At 33.0% G+C, this 26,195-nt stretch overlaps 2 protein-coding genes across 2 annotated transcripts; both read left to right on the forward strand.

Annotated features, from left to right (window-relative positions):
- Nucleotides 1-10,440: 10,440 nt before the first annotated feature.
- Nucleotides 10,441-11,574, forward strand: LOC131075714 (phospholipase A1-Igamma2, chloroplastic-like). The gene has a single exon (XM_058012586.2). The coding sequence runs from the start codon at nt 10,441-10,443 to the stop codon at nt 11,572-11,574; it is 1,134 nt and encodes a 377-aa protein (XP_057868569.2).
- Nucleotides 11,575-11,937: 363 nt separating this feature from the next.
- On the forward strand, nt 11,938-13,827 carry LOC131858566 (phospholipase A1-Igamma1, chloroplastic-like). Its single transcript, XM_059211851.1, has one exon. It carries the CDS (start codon nt 12,142-12,144, stop codon nt 13,825-13,827), a length of 1,686 nt encoding a protein of 561 aa, XP_059067834.1. The 5' UTR covers nt 11,938-12,141.
- Nucleotides 13,828-26,195: the final 12,368 nt, after the last annotated feature.

The raw sequence follows: 26,195 nt of genomic DNA on the forward strand, positions 1-26,195 counted from the left end.
ATCAACATAAAACTACTTTTTCCTTATCCTTTAGGTGATCAAGTGAAATAATTTGGAAATTATGTTAATCAAGTATGTATCCTTTATTATAAACTATTCAAAAAGTATAATTTTAAAAAATGTTTAATTTAATCATTATATTCATTTGTTATTCCTTTTGAATAAAGGTTTTTTATTAAATACCAAGGTCTTTATTTCACACACATATAAGAAATTGGAAAATAGAGAAAAAAAATCTCAAAAATTTCTATGCACTAGGTATTGATGTTTTTATTTCAACAAGTATAGAAGAAATTAACATATATTTGTAAATAAAAAATCTATTTGTTATCAAATTAACCTATGTTTAAATTATAGTTAATATCATTTCAAAAATCTATAAAACTAATTATGAAAAAAAAATAAAAAAAATATTGTGCAATAGATAATGATGTTACAAATCTATGTTTACAATTTTATAATTTTATCCTTTTACAAATAAATTTATTGTTAACTATTAAATATAAATTGTTAAAAATTATGTAAGCACACACACACACAAAATTTCATATATAACTAGTTTCTATAGGTGTTTAAAATTTAAAAAAAAATGGCCAAAGCTACTCATTTCAATGTCCAACTTTGACCAAAAAGTTGAACGTATTATTATGTGGTGACCTTGGTAAGAAGAGTTTGTTGGAATCCATAGCTAGGATTCTAGAGTGGAGTGGGGTAATTAAAATTGTAAAGCTTCTTATTCTTTGTATAATTAAGATGTGACTATTTAATTAAGAAAATAATTTAAGCAACAATTTATGAACATCATAAAAAACTTGATTAATCATTATCTTCTATTTATTTTTTTCTTACTTTCAAAAATAAATTATCACATTATAAATAGAAACCTACATTTTTATTTAAGAATGCATTTTATAGGGCTTTGTAAAATCATCATATTTTAACTCTCTGTAAAAGTGTTTCATTAAGCTTTTGTTTTATCAGTATGAGAAAGAGTTATTAACTCTACTAATGTGATAGTACTCATAGAAATAAAAATCAAAACAATTGATCTAATATGTCAAACAAAGTATTTTTTTTATTATATTTTATTTATATTAATAATATATTATTAAGTATTATATATTATTTAGTATATTATTAATTATTATAATAAATATTAATAGTGTAATGAATATATTTATATTAATGTTTTTGATTAAGAGAAAATCAAATTTTGAGGGGAACTCAAAGACCTCATTTTTTGTAGAAAATCAAAACCCACTAGTCTAACATTGCAAAAAGATTAAAAAAAGTTAACCAATAGCCAACCCACAACCAACCACAACAACCAAAAACATTAAAGAATAGGATGTGAAAAGAAGGTTGAAGTCATCAAACCAAACTATGTAGACAATCATGAGAAAAGGGCTTTTCTAGGCTCCCTTAATTTTAACAATGGATTTTAACAAGGCTCCCATAACCCTCACTTCTAGTAACATAAAGATAATAAATTATAAGATAACTAGAAAAAGTTGACCCTCCTAAACAACCAAGAGCATAAAGAGGAATAAACGATTTTGACAAGCTATCCAAACCTTAATATTGGGTTTTAAAATCCCTCCCAAAAGAATCCTATAGTAATCAGTATAGGTTATCAAATAGCAAGTCCTCACATCTCCTTCAAAGCCCCACTCTTGCTGAATATAAGAGGTACCCAAATCAATAGGAACAACAAAGGAAAAAACTATCAAGATGAAGAGCCATGCATGATCCAAACCTGCATCCAAGCAACCAAAGACAAGATAAGCCCTCACAAAGAATCTTCTAACATCTCTAACAAGGCAAATCTCCACCTCCATTGGGGACACCACAATCTCAAGAGGAACCACAAAAGAGGGGGAAAGGAGCAAAAAGAGCCAAATCCTATCGTTAGCCACAAGAATATTCCCTACCTCAATAAGAGAATACTCCACCTCCATAGGAGCCACAATAAATGGACCAAGGGAGGAGAAACATAAGCCCAATTGAGAAAGAGAACCTAAAACTACTAGAATCCAACAAGGCTAAGCACAATCCCAAAACTAGAAGCATCCCTAAACTAAAAATAGGGAAAATAGGTAGCCAAAATATGCCCTTAAAAAATTAGCAGAAAAAAATTGACTATAAAAGGGCTTGGGAGGATGAAGAAAGGAGAAGCATAAGCCCCACTAAATGAATGAGATTCAAGACCCAAAAGGAATAGAGAAAGCCTCAACCACACCTGATAGGGACCATAGCTAATCAAAATCTTCCAACTCTAGAGTGTTCAAAAAAACCACAAAGAAACATAAAAGCATCTATAGCAGAAAACCCAAAATGGCATAGCACCTACCACTGCAACCAAAAACCACAACCATTGCACTCCTAACAAAAATAAAGTATTCACCAATGACCTTTGAAAAGACCAAAGGAACATAAACCATTGCACTTCTGACGAACATAGAACACTCGCCAACAACAACAACAAAGCTTAATACGAAGACCCAAAACAAGCCCCCATAAGACTTGGCCATAGAGAATGTAAAAGATGCGATACCAACCATAACATAAGAATTAACATATACAAAAACCATTGGACCTCTCCTACCACCATAAATCCAACTTCTGACCATGACACAACTACTCTAGCACAAACCAAGAGAGCTCGTCCAAAAAATAAGGAAATGTACTAATCAAAAGCGATCAACCAGATCATCCCACCACACATAAATAATAGAGCCAAGACATGATATAACCACAACAGCTGCAATACCATGATCAACAAATAAAACACCTAGATCCATAGGCTAAACAACAAAGGCCAAAGCGCAAGAACCCCAAACTAAAAGAAGAACCTAACAACAAGCCAATAGAGGGTAGAGCTCAACACCCACACTATAGATGGTAATAATGTCTCCATCCTCATCATAAAAAACCCCATCATCCTCTGCTCCATCCACTACAACTCCTCGACCCAAAACCCTATATTGGCCTCCGGCTACCACCCTCATTTCAAAAACTCTAGATAATAATAATATTGTATTTAAAATATAAATTAATAAAATAATATTGTATTTAATTTTTTTCTTATTACATTATAATTTATATAATAATGATATATAAATATAATTATGCTTCTAAACATCAATAAAATATCATGTTGTGATTGTTTAAATTTAAAAAATAAAATGTGAGAAATATATGAAGAATATAAAATAAATTTTTAAATAAAAAGATATTTTCTACAAAAGAAATTAAATAAATAATTAAAAATATTTAAGTAATTTTAAAATAAAAAAAGGTGCTAGTTCTTGCCAATACTTGGCAAGACACTTTTGTTGGGATATTCCTATAGATTATGAGAAAATAATGTTAACCACACCTAGCTTTGAGTTTTTCTATGTTTCACTTTAAACTATTTACTTAAGCATGGTATATCAATAATAATTTCTTAGTATAGCTATGCTTTTAATATTTTTGGAACATCATACTTTGATGGAGGCATTCAAAATCTAGATTCATCATTATTTCCTTGGTAGACTTGTATTGTGTTGAGAGGCCTAGTGAAATTTAGATTGGCCCTTATTGTTTATCATAAGTCTTTGATAAGTACAATAAGACTTTGGGGAAACTTTCATTTTTGTGCATGGTCGTGTTTCCTTAGCAACATTTTTTCATGGTTGGTGCCTTACTGGTCCATGTTTGCTTGGTGGATTCATGTTTACCAAGCCAAAGTCATTTTTTTGCATTGCACATGTATTTAATAGATCCATGACTAGCATATTTATTTGATCTAATAGTATTTTTCCTCAGACTTTTTGAAAAACCATTTGGACTTGCCCACTTCTCCTCATAGAATTGCACAAAAAATAATTTATTCTATTTTCCCTAAAAAATCTTAGATTTGTTGTTGGATAGGAAAATTCACATGCATTCTAAGGTCAGGAGCCAAAATGTGTTCTGACAATTTGCATTTGATATGACGGGTGCCCTCACTTAGTGGGATGTGCATTCTCTTACCTAGGAACTACAAACCTTCAACTGCCATTTTGCAGAGGCCAATAACAGCTTGAGAAATTTCGTACTTCTTAAGTTCTGAACACATTTTAATTTTTTTCCTTCAAAATGCAAATTAGCAAGAAGAAATGAAAGTTTTTAAGTGGCAAAAAAAAATTAAAAAATCATTGTTTATGGTCAACCCCTCCATTATAATTTCAGATAAGAACTAATAATATAAATATTAATATCTTAAATACATGTATTTTTTTTATAAATCTTATTATTATTTCAATACCTTTTTAATGAAAAGTTAATTATAATTTTACCTGCTTTGAGCTTCCTACACACTCTTTGACTCTCTTAATGAATACAACATGTGAAGCCTACGATAATAGTCATTATTGTGTGTATGAATGATAATGTATTTTTAATGGAGGCTAAAGCATGTGGTATATAATAGAAAGGCATGTGAATTTTTAAAGGATCAATAATCTTCAAGAACATATGAAGATTCAAAAAATAGAAGTTATAAATCCAAAACATTTTTTTTGGTTGGCTGCGAATTATCCTTTGGAATCTTATGTTATTTTTACATATTGTTTATTTTTAAATCTCATACTAATGTAAGTATATATAATGTGAATTAATTATTATATTTAATGATTTGATTTTATATATTATTATTATATCTAACTTTATATTCATTAATGATATAAAATAAGTATAATATTAATTTTCTTAAAATGTAATATTATTGTTTTCTATTAAGGGTAAACAAGTTTTGAGGGGATCATAAACCTTGAACAATAGGTTTTGAGGGGACCCAAAACCCCATAGGTTTTGAAGGGACCCGAAACCCTCATATTTTACCAGGATCTGGAACCCACAGTACAACGCTGCTAAAATAAAATAACATCAGCATATCAGTAGCCATACCAAAGCTTGGACATAAAATTGTACCTAACACATACACAAGGGTTTTACAAGGCTCCCTAAACCTACAAATGTTTCCATGGGTGTATCCAAGCACCCATCACCTTTAACAACACCAAATTACAATAAATCAACATATTTTCACAATCTAGACAAATGGGGTTATGAAGGGCTCCCCTATCCTTCATCATGAGTTTTAAATTGGATCTTACAACCAAAATACAAGGGTTTTCCCAGGCTCCCTTAACCTGTAACAAAGTATTCAGCCTGCCAACAACAACTAACCCTTAACCAAAAACCACAATTGGATAGACTGGGTCCTTTAAAATTGCTAGCATTTAGCTTGCTTGTGGGAAGAACAAGACTCCCACAACCAACACACTTGGAAAAGAGAAAAAGACCAACAACTTAAGCAACAAACAACCAAACTGTGGGTTTTACTAGGCTCCCACAAACTGAGTCAAAATGGGGATATTTGAAGGCATCCCAAATCTTCAAGATGGGTTTTAAAATGGTTCCCATAACCAGCAGGAAGAAACTCGTAACCACCCACCATCTGATCAGAGCCCACCTTTCAACACAACACCTCTCCACCTCTATAGGATAGGGACCCACCTCAATAGGGGTTGAAAGGAAAGATACCAACAATAGAAAGAGCCAAGCTTATAACCTCAAAACAAAGTCTAGCAACCAACAAGTAACCTCATAATGATTAGCTGGATAGAAGGGTTTTGAATAGGCTCCCAAAACCATGAACAAAAGGAGAGGCATGCACCAGAAAGACTCTATGCCAACAAGCTTCACCAAAATCTCCACCTTTATAGGAGATGAGGGAAAAAAACCAACAATAGAGAGATAAAAGAAAGAGCACAACCAACCTCAAAAAATAGGGGTTCCAAAACCCCTAGTAATAGCCATCCCACAAAAACTCAACCCACAACTCTTCCCCTCTATAGAAGAATGGTCAACCTTAATAAGATAGACTGAGATAAATGGAAAAATGACAGCTTGTAAAACATCAAAGAATCTCTTGAAAAGAATAGATCCACAAAATCCCTCACAATCTGCAAGAGAGAACTCTAAATAGCCATACCAAGAAAAAATAGGGACCTCCCACACAGAGGCCCCCATCCACACCAAAACTTTCCCATGGGAAAAATACAACCTATGGGGAAAGAGGAAACTAGACAAACACAAAAAACCATTCTCCTAATGCTCCACCCGGATCCCAAACAACCCCCTCACTCCAAGGCTTGATCGAGAAAACACATTCTGTGGATAGAGAAAGAAAAGAAATCACGACATCCACCATAACCAGAGCCAAGCAACTACAGGATCCACATCCACAAGAGGAAGGAGTGACAAAAAGAGAGGCCGAGAGGATAGGACAAAAAACCCCATCACCACTCACAGCCCCAGCCACACCCAAAAAGACCCCCAAATAGAACACCCTCAGCTCAACAAATCCGCCATGATCATAAGAAGACCAATGGGCAAAGCAGAGTTAAGGCCAGCTAAAACAACAAGCCCTTCTGCCAAATAGAAAACCGATCCTCCAAGGTAAGATATTTTTAATAGCTAAGGTAAGTTATTTTGTTTTATATTAATATTTTTATATGTGATATAGATTTAAAGTTCATATATAATTTTAAATAATAAATATTTATTTAATAAATTATATATTGGAATTTTTTTATATGTATAAGTATTATTTTATTTTTAATATTATCTATTTTATTTTTATTTAAAGAGTTATTTTTATTTAGGATGAATTATTTTATTTACTCAAAAGTTATTTGAAGTGATTAAAATTATTATAAAGTAAATAAAAATCACTCTTCAAATAATTTAAATAACACATCAATGATCTAATGAGATTGTGCTTCATGTTAATGACTACTCTTGGTCTCAAATTATGGATTATGAGGGTATTCCTTTTTTCTATAAGAATTTTCCTTTGGCTGGTCACTTGGACTTAGCTTGTTCCCATACATCTCAAAATATGTCTACAACTTGATGGAAGAATGTTTTTCCTAAAAATCTTATAGTGTACATCCTGGGGATTCAATCACTATTTCTAAAGATTTGAAGCCAAGGGTGTCCATTCTTGAGATTCCCCTATCTAGACTTGGTGTGTCTCCTCCTACTCTTTTAGAAAATAATATTCATTCTAAAATTTGTGTTTCTCCTACTATTATAAAAGCTAACGTTCATAGCAAGGTTGTTGTATTAGATGGGTATTCTTATTGGGATTCTTTACCCTTTTCCCTTATGATTTCACATCTGGATGACTTTACTTGGATAGTTGTACAAAGGAGGAATAATTTTTTTTATTAGTTAAATTCTCCCTCGTAAGCCAAGTATTTGGATGCAAAGTTGCATGGTTCTAGTTTAAACTCTAGTTAGACTTGGATGCAAATTTGCAGTGTTCTAGATTAAGCTCTAGTTGGACTTGATTAGTTGTTGTCTTGAATGTGTGTCTTTGTTGATGTTTCATGCTATTTCCTTGTTATTTCAACTTTAGTTAGTTCCTTTTGCTAACTATTTGGTGCTAATTTGTTGTAGTTTTTGGTTGCAGCTTTGGCCTACTCTTATTTGTAATGCATGTTGGGGGGAACTTCCTCCACTTAACATATTTTAAAACCAAAAACCATTATTAAGTGGCTTGTAAATTAAAATTGAAAAAACACTTGATAAATAAAATAACATATTTTATTATATTTTTTAGATAGATACATTTAAAATATCTATATTAGTTTACTTAACATGTTAATTGATTTATTACATTTAAACAGTGTAAATTTTAAATTATTATATTACAAAGAAAAACCCAGGGTTTGGGCCTTGTTAGAAAACTCATCTCATATTAATAAAAAATATTAAATACAAAAATAAAATTTACTATATTTCTTGTTTCCAATGTTATTTCTCTGTTCTTGGAGGGTGTAGTCATTTTTTGCTAATATCTTGTTCTCACCCTTTGCCTCTTTTCTATGCAGAGATGATTGAGTGATTTTGATCCCCTGGTGTTGTTTGATGTGCCTTTACTAAGGGCCGTTATGATTGTCTCTATATTTTTTGGCCCTTTAATTGGTCTCCCCAATCTTCATTCTACAGTTGTGGCCCTCCTAGTCATGTCTTTTCATCCTTGGTTTTCTTTGGTCCTTCATATGTAGGTGGCTCTATTTTCTATTGAGGTGGAGATAGTTTGTGCTGGAGATGACCCTACTTCTATAGAGTTGGAGTTGGATGCAATGGGTGTTGTTTGGAGGTGTTGGTGGGGGGCTGATGGTGTGTTGTCTCTTGGCTAGAATGATAATGAGGTTGATTTGTATGTTGACTTCACCCCTTCGTCTCCTATTGAGGTGGAGTTCTTGAAGGGTTTGGTGAACTCAATGATACTCATTCTCAAGGTTAAGGTTATGGGAGTCTTGTTAAAACCCATGATTATGGATGAGGGATCCTAGAATATCCCTATGTTCATGTTGATTTAAGTTTTTTGTTGTATGGCTTCAGCCTTATTTTTCAACTAGTTCTTCAATGTTTAATATTTGAAATTAGGCTGAGTTTGGGGTGTTGATTATCTAAGATGTATCTTTTTTGTTTTTGGTTTCAGATCCATGCAAAATCCAAGGGTTTCAAGTCCCTTCAAAACTTGTTGTAAGGGGTTTTGGGTCCCCTCAAAACCTGTTTGGTCCTTAATCAAAAACAAAATTTACAACAAAATAAATTTTAGTTTTCAAATTTTCGTGAGAAGTAGTATGCTACTACATGTCACTTTTTATTTGTTATGTTGAGTGTCACTAGATATTTGACAACTTATTTGAAGTAAGGTGCCAACTAATAGGGTTTAAATTTTGTTAGTATTTGAGAATACTTATTTTTTAATTAATGAATAAATATGGCTAATTGTATTCAAATTTTTTGTGTTTATAGATTATGTATCTATTTGAATTTGAGACAAAAGATCACATCTAACAATTCTTCACTTGTCCATTGTCAACAAACAATTAAATAGTAATAGCTTTATAAAGCCTTCCAACCCACTAAGTGACTTTAGAATATCTCTTACATGCAAGCATTTACAAGTCGATTGTTCTAGTGTTTCTTCTAAAGTTCCAACGAAATAGAGTTTAAATTTTGTTAGTATTTGAGGATACCTAGTTTTTAGTTGATGAATAAATAGGACTAATTGTATTGAAAGTTCTAATGTTTATAGATTTACTATCTAATAGAATCTAGACAAAAAATCAAATCTAACAATTCTTCATTCATCTATAATCAATAAATAATTACATAGAAATAGATTTATAAAGCCTTGCAATGAACTAACCCCTCATAACCACAAAACCAAACAGCTAAGCTTTATTTTATTTTATTCAATAGTCTATGTTAAACATTATTTTCTACGCGTTATTGTCAATTACCACATACCGAACTTTATGGTTGCCACTCCTTCAATTAAAAAATATATTAGATGTTGGTTTTCACTAATAATGCATCCAGTTATCAAGAAACCCCAATATTCTATCGTGACTGGTTTCTTCCTCTTCATTGCATTCAAACTACCATGTAACTATCTGATTCAACACAACATTCTGCGCTCTAAGGGATTGAAAGGAAGACGACCTGGGCTGGGGGATACTTGATCAAATCTTTCTCATGGCTTGTCGAAAAGTTCCGAGTTGACACTAACATAATCACTTTGCAGATCCATTGTCTCAAAATTGCATGTCATTTTTTATATCTTATGCTTCAAATCCATAATACTGCGGAGTTTTTCAGATGTGAACTTTACCATTTTTGTATGCTCTTATATTCACCAAAAAGGAAATTTGGCATTTTGTCTGAAATCTATAAAGTGAAGGTGGTGTTGTAAGGATTCTAAGTGTAGACAGTGGAGATATTGGATCTCTCACTTTTATTTTAAAGCCTTGTCCATATCTTTACATTCTCGTGGCAAAGAAGATTACATGCCATGAATGACTTAAATCGCATATATTGAATTTTGATTTCTAAGTTTAAGAGTATTAGTTTAAGACTGATCCAAAAAATACAAATGGATGGACTTTACATATTCAATCTATAGTCCATTGATCCCAGTAATCTCTAAGGTCTAATATGTAAAACTAACTCTTAAAGTTATCTTCTTTCTATAGTATTATCCTTTCAGAGATCACCTTTCTATTATATTCTCTTTTAAGAGATCACCTCTCTATTATATTCTTTTTTCAGTGGTCATTTTTATCTTATATTCTCTTTTCAGAGATTACCCATATCATGAAACACCTCGAAGGTGGCGTGGAGTTGAAAAAAATAATAATACACAAACATGAGCACTGTGCAAATCTTAAATCTGTTTCGTTCATATACTTTTTATTAGATTGAAGGCTGCTATCGTTAAAACAAATTTTCATTCATAGCAAAGATAATAACAAGGCTGGAAACAGCGATAAGAGTCTGCTAATTCTGGACCAAACTAAAAGGAGTCAGACCAAATGCAGAAGTGTCATGAGAAAGCCGTGTAGATCTGACCCTTCTCCAAAGCATTCAGACGCTAACAATTGGAAAGGCCTACTTGATCCTCTTGATGAAAACCTAAGAAGAGAAATTGTTAAATATGGAGAGTTTGCACAGGCGACTTATGATGCTTTTCTCTCTAATCCGAGTTCCACCTCTTATGCTAACTGTGTCACTAATGATCTCCATTCATTTTTTGATACAGTGGGGCTTAAGAAAACTGGCTACAATGTCACCAAATACCTTTATGCAACCCCTACCGTCCAAATGCCAGATTGGCTTGAAGAAATACTACCAAAATCATTGAAACCCAGCAGGCAATCATCAAACTGCATGAGATTTGTTGCTGTGAGTGATGATATGCAAGAAATCAAAAGATTGGGCCGAAGAGATATAGTCATTGCACGGAGGGGCACCATGATTCCTTCTGAATGGGCTGAAAATCTTAAGACAGATCTTAAAACATTAAATCTCATGCCCTCACAAGCTGCTTCTGGTTTAACTTATGGAGGCCTTCATTCAAAGATTGAAAATGGATTTCTAAGCCTCTATACCAACTCTTCCAAGGCTGATGATAATGATAATGATAATACAAATACAAGAAAAATAACTAGCAGCGCATCTGAGCAGGTTATGAAAGAGGTCCAACGATTGGTGGAATTATACAAGGGCGAGGAATTGAGTATTACTATTACAGGTCACAGCATAGGAGCCTCCTTCGGACTCTTGAGTGCTTACCAAATTGGAGAAACATTATTAGCAACCAATAATTTAGGTGCTAAGCATAATATACCTGTGACAGTATTTTCATTTGGAGGGCCCAAAGTTGGAAACCTTGACTTTAAGGAGAGAATGGAGGAGATAGGTGTGAAAACTTTGAGAACAGTGAATACCCATGATCTGATACCTAAAATTCCTGGCATAGTTTTGAATGAATGGGTGCACAGAAAGCTTTTTAATGGAGTGAAAGGGAAGATATACAGTCATGTGGGTAATGAGTTGATGATTAATCACTTGAATTCTCCTTATCTTAAACACAATGTTGATGAGTTGCAGCCACAATTTGGAGGCCCATTTGCATTTGGTGGATGGTTTTCGGAGCTCGGCTGTTCCATTTCGTTCTAATGCGAAAAGGGATTATTCACTTGTTAATAAGACCTGTAATTTGCTTAGAGATGAACTCATGGTGCCCCCAAATTGGCTGGTTTTGTCAGAGAACTCCACTCCTACTCTCAGTCCAAAATCCAGCTATATGAACAGTCTATCTCTTAAAATCCAAATATTTGTAAAGAATGGAGGTTAGAGGAAAAGACATGCAAGGACATGTTTAAAAGTCTTTGTAAACTGTAACGATATGCATACAATTTCAAAAAGAGAATTAGTTGTACAATACATCTGTATAATTATGCTAATTGCTGGCACAGTTTTCACTTTCTGTATTTGTTTTTAGTGAACACTACCTAACCCAACAAATAATTTTACCTTCGTAATGTTGTTATATAGCACGTTTAGATAAATCAATCTTTTCATGCTTAAATTTTGTGGAAATTTGAAAGACAGCGCGTTATGAAAAAAAAATCTGTACCTTAGGCGTTGAAAATAAAGGAGCACCATTCATAGCTGTATGTTCTGGGTTTCTGAATATTCTTCCATTACTAATCCTTTTGTGAAAGATTACTGCAAACCCTATCCATGATATTTCCAACCTCTTTAAAAATCTCCACCGTTTCCCCTCTCCAGATTTGCAGATCCAATCCTACCCACACCAGCCATTTAGCAGTAGCCCCAACGATTTCCAGATCACCAACATCAACATTAATCAAAAAGCACGCCATTCCAGTAACCTGCTCTTTAGTCAGCTCACCAGTAATCAAAAGCCCAATACAGAAGATCTTCCAACAAGTTCAAACAGCCTTTCACAATGGCTTATCTACAGCCCTCATTGACTCTCCAAGGAGAAACACAAGCTCACATATACCTAGTCCTACTACTAAGTGGGATTACAATTCAGAGAATCATGAGGTTGATTGGATGAGGAGGCTGTGTAGATCTGACCCTTCTCCAAAGCAGAGCATTGCAGCCAAATGGAGAGAATACCATGGTGCTAACGATTGGAAAGGCATGCTTGATCCTCTTGATGACAACCTAAGAAGAGAAATTGTTAAATATGGAGACTTTGCTCAGGCTACATATGATGCTTTTGTCTGTAATCCGAATTCCACCTCCTATGCTAACTGTATCACTGATGATCTCCATTCATTTTTTGATACCATGGGGCTTAAGAAAACTGGCTACAAGGTCACCAAATATCTTTATGCAACCCCTACCGTCCAAATGCCCGATTGGCTTGAAGAAATACTACCACAATCATTGAAACCCAGCAGGCAATCATCGAAATGGATGGGATTTGTAGCTGTGAGTGATGATGTGAAAGAAATCAAAAGATTGGGCCGAAGAGATATAGTCATTGCATGGAGAGGCACCATGATTCCTTCTGAATGGGCTGAAAATCTTAAGACAGATCTGAAAACGTTAAATCTCAGGCCATTACAAGCTGCTTCAAATAGCTCTTCTGGTTTATCCTGTGGAGGTCTTCATTCAAAGGTTGAAAATGGATTTCTAAGCCTCTATACCAACTCTTCCAAGGCTGATGATAATGATAGTACAAATACAAGAAAAATAACTAGCAGTGCATCTGAGCAAGTTATGAAAGAGGTCCAAAGATTGGTTGAGTTATACAAGGGTGAGAAATTGAGTATTACTATTACAGGCCACATCATAGGAGCCTCCTTGGGACTCTTGAGTGCTTACCAAATTGGAGAAACATTATTAGCATCCAATAATTTAGGTGCTAAACATAATATACCTGTGACAGTACTTTCTTTTGTAGGGCCCAAAGTTGGAAACCTTGATTTTAAAGAGAGAATGGAGGAGATAGGTGTGAAAACTTTGAGAATAGTGAATACTCATGATGTGATACCTAAACTTCCTGGCATCGTTTTGAATGAATGGATGCACAGAAAGCTTTTTAATGGAGTGAAAGGGGAGATATACAGTCACGTGGGTAATGAGTTGAGGATTAGTCACTTGAATTCTCCTTATCTTAAACACAATGTTGATATGAGTTGCAGCCACAATTTGGAGGCCCATTTGCATTTGGTGGATGGTGTTCGGAGCTCGGCCGTTCCATTTCGTTCTAATGTGAAAAGGGATTATTCACTTGTTAATAAGACCTGTAATTTGCTTAGAGATGAACTCATGGTGCCCCCAAATTGGCTGGTTTTGTCAGAGAACTCCACTCCTACTCTCAGTCCAAAATCCAGCTATATGAACAGTCTATCTCTTAAAATCCAAATATTTGTAAAGAATGGAGGTTAGAGGAAAAGACATGCAAGGACATGTTTAAAAGTCTTTGTAAACTGTAACGATATGCATACAATTTCAAAAAGAGAATTAGTTGTACAATACATCTGTATAATTATGCTAATTGCTGGCACAGTTTTCACTTTCTGTATTTGTTTTTAGTGAACACTACCTAACCCAACAAATAATTTTACCTTCGTAATGTTGTTATATAGCACGTTTAGATAAATCAATCTTTTCATGCTTAAATTTTGTGGAAATTTGAAAGACAGCGCGTTATGAAAAAAAAATCTTTACCTTAGGCGTTGAAAATAAAGGAGCACCATTCATAACGCACCTTCTCACAAGTACACTGTGCCATGTGCACAAATAAATGCTTTTATAAATGCTCTCTTGATTAAAGTATAATTGTTACTTGTTATTTCTTCCATAGGGGGTTGGTGGATATTTGCCGACACGTTAATTGCATGTAACTCATTCCGTCTAATTGCGTCTGAATTTTGTCCGTATATAAGAGTTTCTTCATTGCTGTGTGTAATTTATCATTTTTCAGCGAATTTTTCGGCTGTGTAATTGATGGATTGTGAAACACTTTCATTTTGTTATCGGATCTATCATGAATATGGCCATTTTGTAGCAGATGTGTCCTAAATCTAATTCTATAGGGACTTCAAGTAATGGGTCGTCTCATCCATGACCTAACCAGGATAAAGGGAAAACCCCTGTGGTGGAAGATACGGAGGGATTTATATTGGTCAAGGCCCAAAATAAGGGAAGAGGGAAAAAGAGAACTCTAAATAATTGGCAAATGGATGAGGTACTTAATAGATTTGATGCATTGGAAGATTTAGATCTATTTGAAGAGGTTCATGTGTAATGCCTCTTACTCAAGAATCTATAAGAACATAACGAACAGCTAGGGAGAAGGATGTCATTCTTCCAGCTGGTTTAGAGGATGGAGGCCTATATGTTCAAATAGACACATATATTTCCTTGCTGACTTCTAATGAGTTGGAGACAAGTGGGTGTAAAGAGGTGAAATATTGCCTAGGTTTGGCTAGTTTGGTGACTAATTTAGAGAAGGATGCTTAGGATGTTGGTTAAATCGAAGGATTCTCGCTTGGATTTGGGTTACAACAAAGGACTTTCAAAAAGGGTGCTTCTAAGAAGTTTCCTAAGGTGGATTGGAAGAAATATCATTAAAACATGAAATTAATTGGTGAGACATTTGTTGAGTTCGGTCAAGTAAAAACTACCGATTCTCACTTTTCTTCATCGCAAAAATGATATTTCTCTCATGGAATGTATGAGGTATGTATAGTGTCCCTAGACTAAAGGCTATTTGAGATTTAATCATCTTTCATCCTCTGAATATCATCTTCATCTAGGGGAAAAAGATGTCTATGAAAGGTGTGTTCAGAGTTTGGGTTCTAGAATTTGGGCTAGAGGCTAATGTTAGCTCATTTGGGCTCAAGGTAGTTTAGGTTGCGTTGCTTATCTTTGGAACCAAAGCAAAGTTGTTTCAATTTGGTTGATTTCTAGTAGACATTCTATGTCTATGACTACCTCAAGTTTGGAATTAGGTGAAGTTAATATCCTCACCAATGTCTATGTTCTAACTATTCTCTCAGGAAATTGAATATCAAAACACCTTGAATTATCAGATTGAGTTGGGAATCACCTTAAAATCATCATACCTTGCATCCCTAAAAATTTAGAAAAAAGTTGGTCGAACCAAGATGATTTGCTCTAGTCTCGCGTTTTTCTCCCCGAATTTTGGGATCATGTTTTGATAGTATCATAATGTTTAAATCTATCTTTGTGTGAAAATATATAAATTCTAGGTCGGCCTTTGATCAAAAACAAAGCTAGGGTTTCATATATATAACCTTTTCTTTCCTATTTGAAAGATTCAATAATTGTAGAAATTGAAGGAGCCTCTTGCAGGATTATATGAAGTAGCATTCATCAAGTTTTCATCATATCCATTGAATCTTTGAAGATATTGAAGAATAATAGGAGATCATCGATTGTTGATTGGCTTGTACCTCTCTCTTAGGGTTTGATATGGTTTCATGTTAATTTCATATCTCTATATGAGTTTCACAACACTTGTTTTTAGATCTACATTATTGCTTTAGACTCATTATTACATTTGTGATTTAAAGAATTCTCATTTATATTATGTTCATTTACATTTTTTACTCAAAGCATAGGGTAGAACTCTAATTTGCATTCTAGTTCATTCGGATCTTGTAAAAGCATGAGATTCTAGGGTACACACAATTTTCAATACTTTATTGGCTATTTGTGGAGGTGGAAATCATCAAAACAAGGGTTTTGACTAAGGAAAAGCCATATATAGCCACCCAAACACCATTTTTCAAGTTGCAAGTGCAAGTACATAAATTTGATGTAGCGGCAAACTTCGGGAAAGTCAGAACTTGCAGGCAGAATCTTGAAGCCAAAAATAGAGCCGAGATCCCTAAGATTGGGGTGTGTAGTGTCTTGGTCTAGGACCAAAGCACCCAACGCCCTAGTCCTCTATATTTTTGGGCATTTTGTGGTAGTTTGGTATCTCAAAGTCTCAGCTGGTAGATTCTAGAGTTTCAAATCAACATAGTTCCTCGAGCCAAGGTGTCAATGCCCTAGTCCAACCCAATTTAGCTCAATTTTTGGTGATAGGTGTGCATTTGAGTTTCATATCCTATTCTAGAGTTCATATCTCAACTTCAATTCTACATTTCTTTGTTATTTTAGTTTATATCATCATTTTTGTTCATCTCCATAGCTTAGTTTATTATTTTCTTACATTTAGTTCATCTCCTCTTTATATTAGCAAGGGAATAGAAACCCTAAAGATATTACTTAACTCTCTTTCATAAGAGGAAGTCAAAGTGAGTCATCTCCTTAGGCTCTTTTATATTCCAATGTATGGAGGAAAGTGGGACTAGATCCTAAACTACTTGATCCCATTTTTCACTATCAAATATATATTTTTCTTCTTTAGAGAAAATATTAGTTCTCTTTAAGTTGTTGTAGTTGGTTTTTCTTAAACATCAAATAGTTAATGGTAATATTACAGCTCGTCCATTGGTAACAATAGTAAATAAATATCCCTTTTGTATTGGATTTTATTTGAGGGGATTTGTATTACTATCTAAAAGGTTATATATATTGGGTTGGTACAATCTAATATTTCTCCACTAGTCATCTCAAGGTCATGAACATGACATCCGAAAAATTAAAATAGTTTTGGAACGAATCAAGGACTTGGATTATCTATGAATCTTGGATGATTATTCCCTCTCAAAACAAACTCCCTAACCTTACCTAGTCCACAATGTTTAGAGGACCTTTTCCCTTACACCTCCTTTTGAGAGGAAGACTCCATCCACCCCCTTTATATAGATATAGAATATAGTAGGGCTAGATTTTGGCAACCTTCTCCATTTAGATCATTTGGATAGCTATAAAGAACTATTAATAAATAACTTGGACACCCCTATACATGGTAGAGAGTGTTCTTCATTTCTCATCTTCTTGTTCTACCATCTATTAAATATTTCTATTGAGAGGTAAAAGCACTGTGTCACGTTTCAAGCCAACTTATCAACACAATTGAATTTGAATAACTCTAACTAAAAATTAATTTTATTCAAATATATAGTCTATATAGATTCATTATAGCTAAGTTATATATGGCCCACAAATTTTGCAATTGGAAATGTTTACTAAATGTATATTTTATACCACTTTGGGTCTAATTACCCAAAAACTAAAAAATTAAAAAAAAATTGATGTTTCAAAAACTCTTAATTTTATAAATAATAATTTTTTTGAAATGTAAAAATACCCTTTTATAGATCTATAAGTGAATTTTCTAAAAAATATATATTTTAATATTTTAATTAGTTTTAATATTAAATATTCTATTTTTATTGAAAGTAGGTCATCAACACTAAAATATATGGTTGATTATCTTATCATGGAGAAATACTTAAATTAATGAAAAAAATTTGAAAAAATATGACGCATTAGAGAAAAGAACTATGTCAAGATGATATAATTCTTTTCTAATTTGGATAAATAATTAAGAAAAAAGGTGGCGGCAATTGGAAAGAGTTATATTTTAGCACACACAACTTTTCAAACTTATTGAAAAATATAAATTTATTAAAAATAGTAAAAAACATATATCCATGAGATAAAGTTTCAAGTTATCAATATACACAAACAAATGGAAGAAAAAAATGTAAAATTTACTCAATAAAGTGTGTCAGCTTGTGTAACTTCAATTTCAACATTTTATCAACAACTAAATTATAGTGTTTACTTTATAAAAAACTACTTTCAAATAATTTTTTAAATATTTGTTAAAATTACAAACATAAAATAGAAAAAAGAATATAAATTTTATTAGTGTAAATTGTTTCAAAATTCAAAACATATATTTCTTTCTATTGATTTAATTTAAAAAGTTGAATCAACATTGACATCAATCTATTTAATTTTTAAGAAAAACCCTCATAGCTTATGAAGATTAGAGATGCCTTGCTTTCTTTTTGCAAATATTCATAAACCTTCATATATAAATTTCTAAAGACATGCGAAATATTTAAGGATTTGGATGAAAGAGGCCCATTGACAACCTTCCAAGTTCATATAGTCGATAATCTATGCAGGTCTAAGATTATCTATGAAACATATTTGGGTCTCCTTTACTACATCGGTTTCTTTATTTTTTTCCTTGGTATGTACACCTCTATGCTCTTCCATCCTATTGTAAAGGAAAATAATATTTCCTTAAACTTAGTCTAGGATAATTAAATAATGTCACATAAGCATGAATTACTAGAGATCAAACAAGGTAGACCTACATGTTTGATAAATTGATTATTTAAATGTTAAAGAAGGAAATTAAATGTTTTAGATAAGGATAGTTAGTTGTAAAGATGATATTGATAAACATCCAATGTGTGCATTAGTTTTGATAATCTAATGCTAAAATTTTGGTGCTTTCATGGTACATTTTCCTAATTGAATATACATGTTTAGGTCACTTTTGTAGGAATATATCAATCCTAGGATGCATGGATTTTATCATATTTATTTATTCTTTCACTCTATGGTTCACCTCAAAGATTGTTTCTTTCTAAATATTAAGGACAAGAAGTGTTCCTAAACACTTTAGTAGATGCAGTTGAGCACAAAAATCTTCAAATAGGTGCATAATTTAGAATGAATTTGTATAATACAATTCTTTTTAGTTATACCAATTGAACTATTCCTAAGATACTTTCTTACTTAATATGAATGAAATTTGATAACACGTGTAGATTCAAGGATCATGAAATGACAAAAACTCAATGCATTTAAATAGAAATACATAACAAAAAAATATTACAAACATGCATTTAGTGAACAATAGCCATATGACTGATCAATCCTACACCCACAATATTATCTTAAGATTTTAAAAAAGTAGTAATAGTTATGTATAAAATGATTTTTTAGATATGGAGGTTGCGATACATGTCAAATAGATGAGAGGATGTGTAAAAAATTATAAGTTGTAGCTAGATATGTAATAATGTCTATGGATGTGAATGCATAAAGGATTTTAGAATAAGCTTCACTTTATAGAAGATTTCACCATTTATCAATATATAATTCTAAATAAATTTTGAAGATAGTTTGTTATTATCACAACTCCTATTGTGTCTTATAGTTTTGATATTCCTTTTAGTGCCTCTCTTTTGCATTAATTGAATTTTAAAAGGTTATGAATTTCTGTATAAGAATTTATTACCTTTGGTTATCTCTTGTAAACATAATCTTTCAATACAAAATTCTTATAATATTCTAGGTGTTAAAAGTAGTAAACAATCTCCTAAAACATAGAAAACTATCTTGGTTGATGGCGATTCTAAATCTATCTTCAAAATAGATAATAGATGTGATGTTTATACAAATCAATATAAATCTATCTTTACTGTTTGTGACAGGTTATGAATTAATGATATCCCCTCTTATGTTGAAAGGTTGAATAATAGGAAAATACCCTTCGTTGTAGTTAATCCTCTTGCCACTCTTAAATCTATTTTTGATGAATTTGTTAAGCTAGAACCCAAGGGGCCATAAGGCCTATGAAAAAAAGTATTTGGTTAAGTCACTTTTTAAACCTAGACCTAAAATTGATTTTTCGCTTCTTTAAGAAGTTCAAATTTTTAGGTGTTATTGTAAGAGGTTGTAAAATGATTTGACTCAAGCCTATTAATTTTTCACCCAAACATATCAAAGGGAGGGGATACTTATTTTCATGTCAACTCTTATATGGACCAAAATATTGTTAAGCATGAATCTATTCATTATAGAATTGTGTGGATTGAAATTATTATTGATGGCAATATTTTTAATATTTAGTTTGTAAATTTTGTTGTCACCAAACCCAATATAAAGACAAGCACTCAATACATCTTTATCATCCCTACTTTATGAATTGAAGGACGACCAGATATGATTATATGTAGCACTTAGCCATGGAAATGAGAGCCCTCCACACATGTTTTGTCCATTGACCTCATTTAAGCTCTATCGATCCAAACTTCTACCATTCTAATTTATTTACCATATAATTACAAATTTATTGACATCGTTGTCTTTATTTTTTATAATCCATAACTATATCATTGTAAATTGTACAACTTTAATTGGGGTGTCCAATTTCACGCTCTCCTAGCACTCATTTTAGTATGTTTCATTCTACTATGCATTAAAGGACCTTCATATGCATTTAATTAATAATTAATTCAAGAATATGAGCCCTCTCTTAATTCGAATCTTATCAGACTCTTATTTGGGCTCTTAATTTTAGGTATTCCCTTTATCTTTCATCGCATTAATTCAATTTAAGTCTTACTCTATTTCAAATTTAAAAATAACATTTCCCCCACTTAAATATTAGAATTTTACACATAACTTACAATTTTGGAATTAAAATCCTATAATCTCATGACCCTAAAAATTTGGACCCATTTTGTCAAGACATAGGTGCTTGAGGCAAAATTTTCTAGGACATAGGTGCTTAGGGTAGCATTGTTTGACACTTTTTAACTAGAATTTTTGGAGGTCAAAGTGTTAGCCTTGTCCTTTCCTAAACTATCCCCAATGCAAAAAAAAGATAATTCTAGTTGGCCATTTATCAATTCAAAGTTAGAGTTTCATATATAATCAAGTCATTTGAACCTCATTTGTCAGATTAATCTAGCATTAATTGGAGGTGTAATGTCGTGATATCCTCATGAAGTGAAAGCTTATCTTTATGTGAAGTTTCAGACCTACAAATTCAAGGATAAACCAACAAACATCAAGTCTTCATTCAAATTATTTTACCATGATGGAAGCTTTTGGAGATATTGAAGAATGATAGGGAATTAATGACTAATGATTGGCTTGTATCTCTCACTAAGGGGTTGGGTGTGATTTCAAGTCATTCAGTCATATTTATACAATCAAGCTTCAAATTTTTAATTATCATTTCAAGTTATTTGATTCATATATTCTTGATTTAATTTACAATATAAATTCAATCATATCATTTAGGGTTTTTCTCTAGCACATTTGAGTAGGACTCTAGTTTACATTTATGCATTTTATCTCATAGAAATATTAGATACAATTATGATTCAAGAGCACAAACATTATTCTACTTTCAATATTGGCTATTTGTTGAGGTACAAATCACCAAAACAAATGGTTGAATAAGGTAAACCCCTATATAACCACAACCATAGCTAGATGCAACTACAAGTTCTTGACAGAGACAAAAAGACAAGAAAATATTCAAGACATGGAAATGGGTCTCCACTCATAACTCCAACATAAAATACCTAGACAAGGGTGTCTGGGATGTCCCTATCCCAGACAAGGGCATTTTGGGTGGCCTTGTCCTCCAAGTTTAGTTAGAAAGTTTCCAAATTCCAAGTGTAGTGTCTCAAGATTCTAGATCTAGATCTGTGTGTAGAAATTCATTAGAAAGATAAGCGCATTTTGGGTGACCGTGTCCATAAAATTTTAGTTAAGTTTTAAACACACATTTACCCCTAAGTACTAATTCATTTTCTAGTACTTGTTTTGAAATTTTTATTTCTATATCAAATAGTTTTAGTAATTCAAGTGTTCATTTGTACATGTTTAGATCTTTTTACTTTGCATTTCAAATCTATCACACCAACTTTTAGAGAAACAAAGGAATAGAAACCCTAATTTATCACTTGAATCTCTTTGACAAGAGTTAACCAAGCATATCTCCTCTTTTCTTCATTGTGTATTTCATTATTTAGTTGAAAGATGGTTTTGTTAATAGTATTGGTCATCTATCTTTTTCACCCATAAACATTTGTAATCCATAAACACTTGTAATCCCATCGCTCTGTTACAAGTGCGGTTGTCGTTGCACCAAAAGATGGAGCTATTAATGGTCAATACAGCCACTATACTTATATAATCCACAGGAGGCAGTTGAACCATGTCACAAACCCAAATGTTGCACAGCACAACACAAGGAGACCAAGTGTGCACACCATGCAACAATCCCCCCCCCCCTTGTGTAGGTGAGCGGTTTGAACCTGTGACCAAACTCTGATACTACTTGTTACCAGTGCGATTGTCGTCACACCAAAAGATCAACCTATTTATGCCCAATACAACCACTAGACTTATAGAATCCACAAGAGGCAGTTGAGTGATGTCACAAACCCAAGCGCCGCACTGCACAACACAAGGAGACCAAGGGCGCACACCTTGCAACACACTCACTATCATTTTTTATTCACCTATACATTCTAAACATTTTTCAAGTTCTAATTTGATATGATCTACTAGTGGTAGAAAGCATGTCATCCCTATAACCCACTCCTCATCAAACCCGCCAATAATAAAAAGTCACATACAATAGTTATTCCAACAAGCTCAAACAACCTTTCAAATTGGATTATCTACAACCCTCATTGATCTAATACATGATGAAATGCAAGAACATATTGGTCAATTATACCACGAAGTGGGATTATGATTTAGGAAGTTATGAGGTTGGTCGGATGAAGAAAATATGTAGATCTGACCCTTCTCCAAAGAAGATTTTGGTAGTCAAATGAAGAGAATACCATGGTATTAATTGGAAAGATTTTCTTGATCCTCTTGATGAGTATTTATAAATATATAAATTTTATTGATGCTCAGGTTACTTATTGATGAATGGATGCACAACAAGATTATTAATGGAGTAAAGGAAAAAATATACAATCTTGTAGGTAACGAGTTAAGGATTAATCACTTGAATTATAATTATCTTAAACATAATGGTGATGTTAGATGTAGCCACAATTTTTAGGACCATTGGCATTTGGTGAGAGGGTTTTAGAGCTTGACTATTCTATTGCATTCCAATGCAACAAGAGATTATTTTCTTGTTAAGACTAGTGATTTTCTTAGAGATGAGCTCATAGAACTACCTTAAAATTGATCACTTTTGATAGAGAACTTCACTTATCTTAATTCCAAATATAGCTATACGAATACTTTGGTGCACACTCCTAAATAGGAACCTATTTACTTGTACTTTTGATATATTGCATGTTCATATGAAGAAAACAAAAATCTTGAATCTCGCATATAATTTTTGTGGATGTTTTAAGCAAAAGGGCATTATTAGAAATGGTAGATAAATGAGCGCCACTTTTTATGCATGTTTTGATAGGTCCACTTTACTTTCCCAACAAATAAGTGTTTTGTTGAGGGGTTGAATCAATTCAACTAGTGTACCTTAAAAGAGTAGTGCTTTCTTCAATATCACTTTTTTTAGTTATGTCACGTTTGGGATGTCATTGACTTTCTTTGCACCTTTTCATGATGCTTGCTTTAAATTTATAGTCACTGTTATCGGTTTGGTAATGTAGATTTAAGAATATCTAGTCAATTATTGTTGTGCCCAAGCTTAGCCACTTTGTCTCATGCATTATTTTCCGAGGCTTGTCCATGGGTCTCATCTTTGCCACACGGGCACCCAAGAACCTTGTTGTATTATGTAGAAAATCAATTTAGTCGTTCAAACATCTATTCTAGATTTATCACCATGTCCAACATCTTTGGAGTTGTATTATTTTTTTATTTGCCTCTTCCCCCTAGAGCCTTTCTATTGGCATATGTTTCTTTTGGGTAATTGGCCTTGTGTCCATTTCAAGTATGCCAAAATTCGGCAAATTATGATTTTGGAATTTTTAGTTTTAACTAAATATTTATGTTTGGCAAAAAAAATTATCAAGGTAAAATAGATTTTTTAGAGAGTACTTTTTAACAAAAAAGTAATTGAAGGCCTAAAATACAAGTTTTATATGAAATGGTAAAAAGAATTAAAATAGAAACACCACAATTATAGTTGAATTATATAACTAAAACCAAAAGTTAAGTATGTAGCCTAAACAATACTAGATCTAGTCCTAGATAACTCCATGCCTTTAACATTGGTGTGTCATGAGAGGTGGAAATCGGATGAGCTTTCTTCTGCATTTTATTTCTTCAAGAAACATAGTTTTAATGTTGTCAACTAAGGAGAAGTGGTAGAAGCTATATCGATACATAGGCAAAGGGAACCACCCTTCTTCTTCACAAAAATAAGTGGTGCACCCCACAGGGAAACACTAGGACAAATGAATCCTTTGGCCAACAATTCCTCCAACTGTAACTTCAGTTCACTCAACTCTTGAGTGGTCATATGGTATAGATCTCTTGAAATGGGTTTTGCTCCTAGTACCAAATCAATGTGAAAGTCTATGTCCCTTTTCGGTGGCATTCTGGGAATATCCTTAGGGAACACATTGGCATACTCCTGGAGAAGCTAGTGATTATCCAAAGTAACCTCCTAACGTCTCTCCTCATCTAGATATTCAAGAGAGACTGCAAATAGATGGCACCCCCGATGCATATACCTCTTAAGTTGTATAGAGGAGATCATGCAGAGGGATATAGGTCTTTGTAATCCTACTACCTCAACACTCTTGCCATGATCACCAAACACTGCACATTCTTTTGCTGACAATCAACACATGCCTGATGGGACTCTAACCAATCCATCCCCAAAACCATTCCATAAGACCCCAAAGGTATAACAGAGAGATCAACTGTGGTAGAGAAGGGACCCAAATCCAACCCACATTTCGAGATAAAGGAATCTATGGCCACCCATGAATAGGTAGCTAATTCAACCTGCCACCTATCCATCTATCTAGTAGATGCGAGCCCACTCCTCTCCATAAGGGAAGAAGATATAAATTAATGTGTGGCTCCAGAATCAAACAAAATAGAGATAGATGTACATCCCAACACACTTGTGGTCTCAATCACTGTCCCTTGATGCTCTACCTGATAGTTATCAACTGCCACAAACACCTGGTGGGATCTGTTAGCATCCCCAACTATAGGCTTTGATGCTGAAGGTCTCTCAATATAATTTCCCAATTTTAAATTATTATTCAAAAATTTTAAATAACTAAAATTCTTATATTACTAAAACAGTAATTAATATTGTGCATCATTTTCTCTTTAACATGGCAAATAAAATATAACAAAATAAATTAAGCTTTCATTTTGTTTTTACCCTGTGAATATTTTAAAAGAGAAGGGGGGGTAGGTTGTGGCCTATCGTGGGGAGCCCATGGTTGTGCGTAGAGCCCCCACAGTTGTGGGAAACCCCCATGCTGTGGGGAGATACTCCCACAACGTGGGTCACCCCACGCCAATGGGTAGTGCTAATAGCTCCCCACAGTGTGGGGTTAAACCCACACAAAAAAGTATATTATATATATTATTTTTTAAAATTCAACAAAATTTTAATTAAAAATATTTTTTGGTAAATAAATTATTTTTAAAGATAAAATTTTATAAAATTCAAACTATAAAATGTTATTTAACAACAAAATTTTATCAAAATAATATTGTATTTCGCAAATGAGATTTCTTTTCACAGAGAATTAGAAAAATCCCAATTAAACAAACTAGCATCGAATCTCAAATTCAAACCCCATTTTTTTTGCTTTCAACAATAAAACTTCTAAAACGAAATCAAATCCCAAACCACAAATAAACTTTACATGCCCATTTTTTTCAGACACCCATTTTCATTTTCAACTCAATTTGCAAAAAAATGAACCAGAGTTTTTCCCTAGATCATGCAAATGAAAAACATAGAAGAAAATTGGAGTGTCTTACCTTAGACCACTATCCTGTTATGAAACTTTTTTATGAAGCCTCACAATTCAGGAAATCAAGTCCACCTGACAGGCTACTCCTCCATTCCAAACCTCCAAATCACACTTCCGGTGAAA

This window comes from Cryptomeria japonica, chromosome 9, assembly GCF_030272615.1.
Source record: "Cryptomeria japonica chromosome 9, Sugi_1.0, whole genome shotgun sequence".
In the NCBI taxonomy this organism is placed as follows: domain Eukaryota; kingdom Viridiplantae; phylum Streptophyta; class Pinopsida; order Cupressales; family Cupressaceae; genus Cryptomeria; species Cryptomeria japonica.

Coding starts and splice junctions, on each gene's coding strand:
- LOC131075714 (XM_058012586.2), top strand. CDS start 10,441: ATGAGAAAGCCGTGTAGATCTGACCCTTCTCCAAAGCATTCAGACGCT.
- LOC131858566 (XM_059211851.1), top strand. CDS start 12,142: ATGATATTTCCAACCTCTTTAAAAATCTCCACCGTTTCCCCTCTCCAG.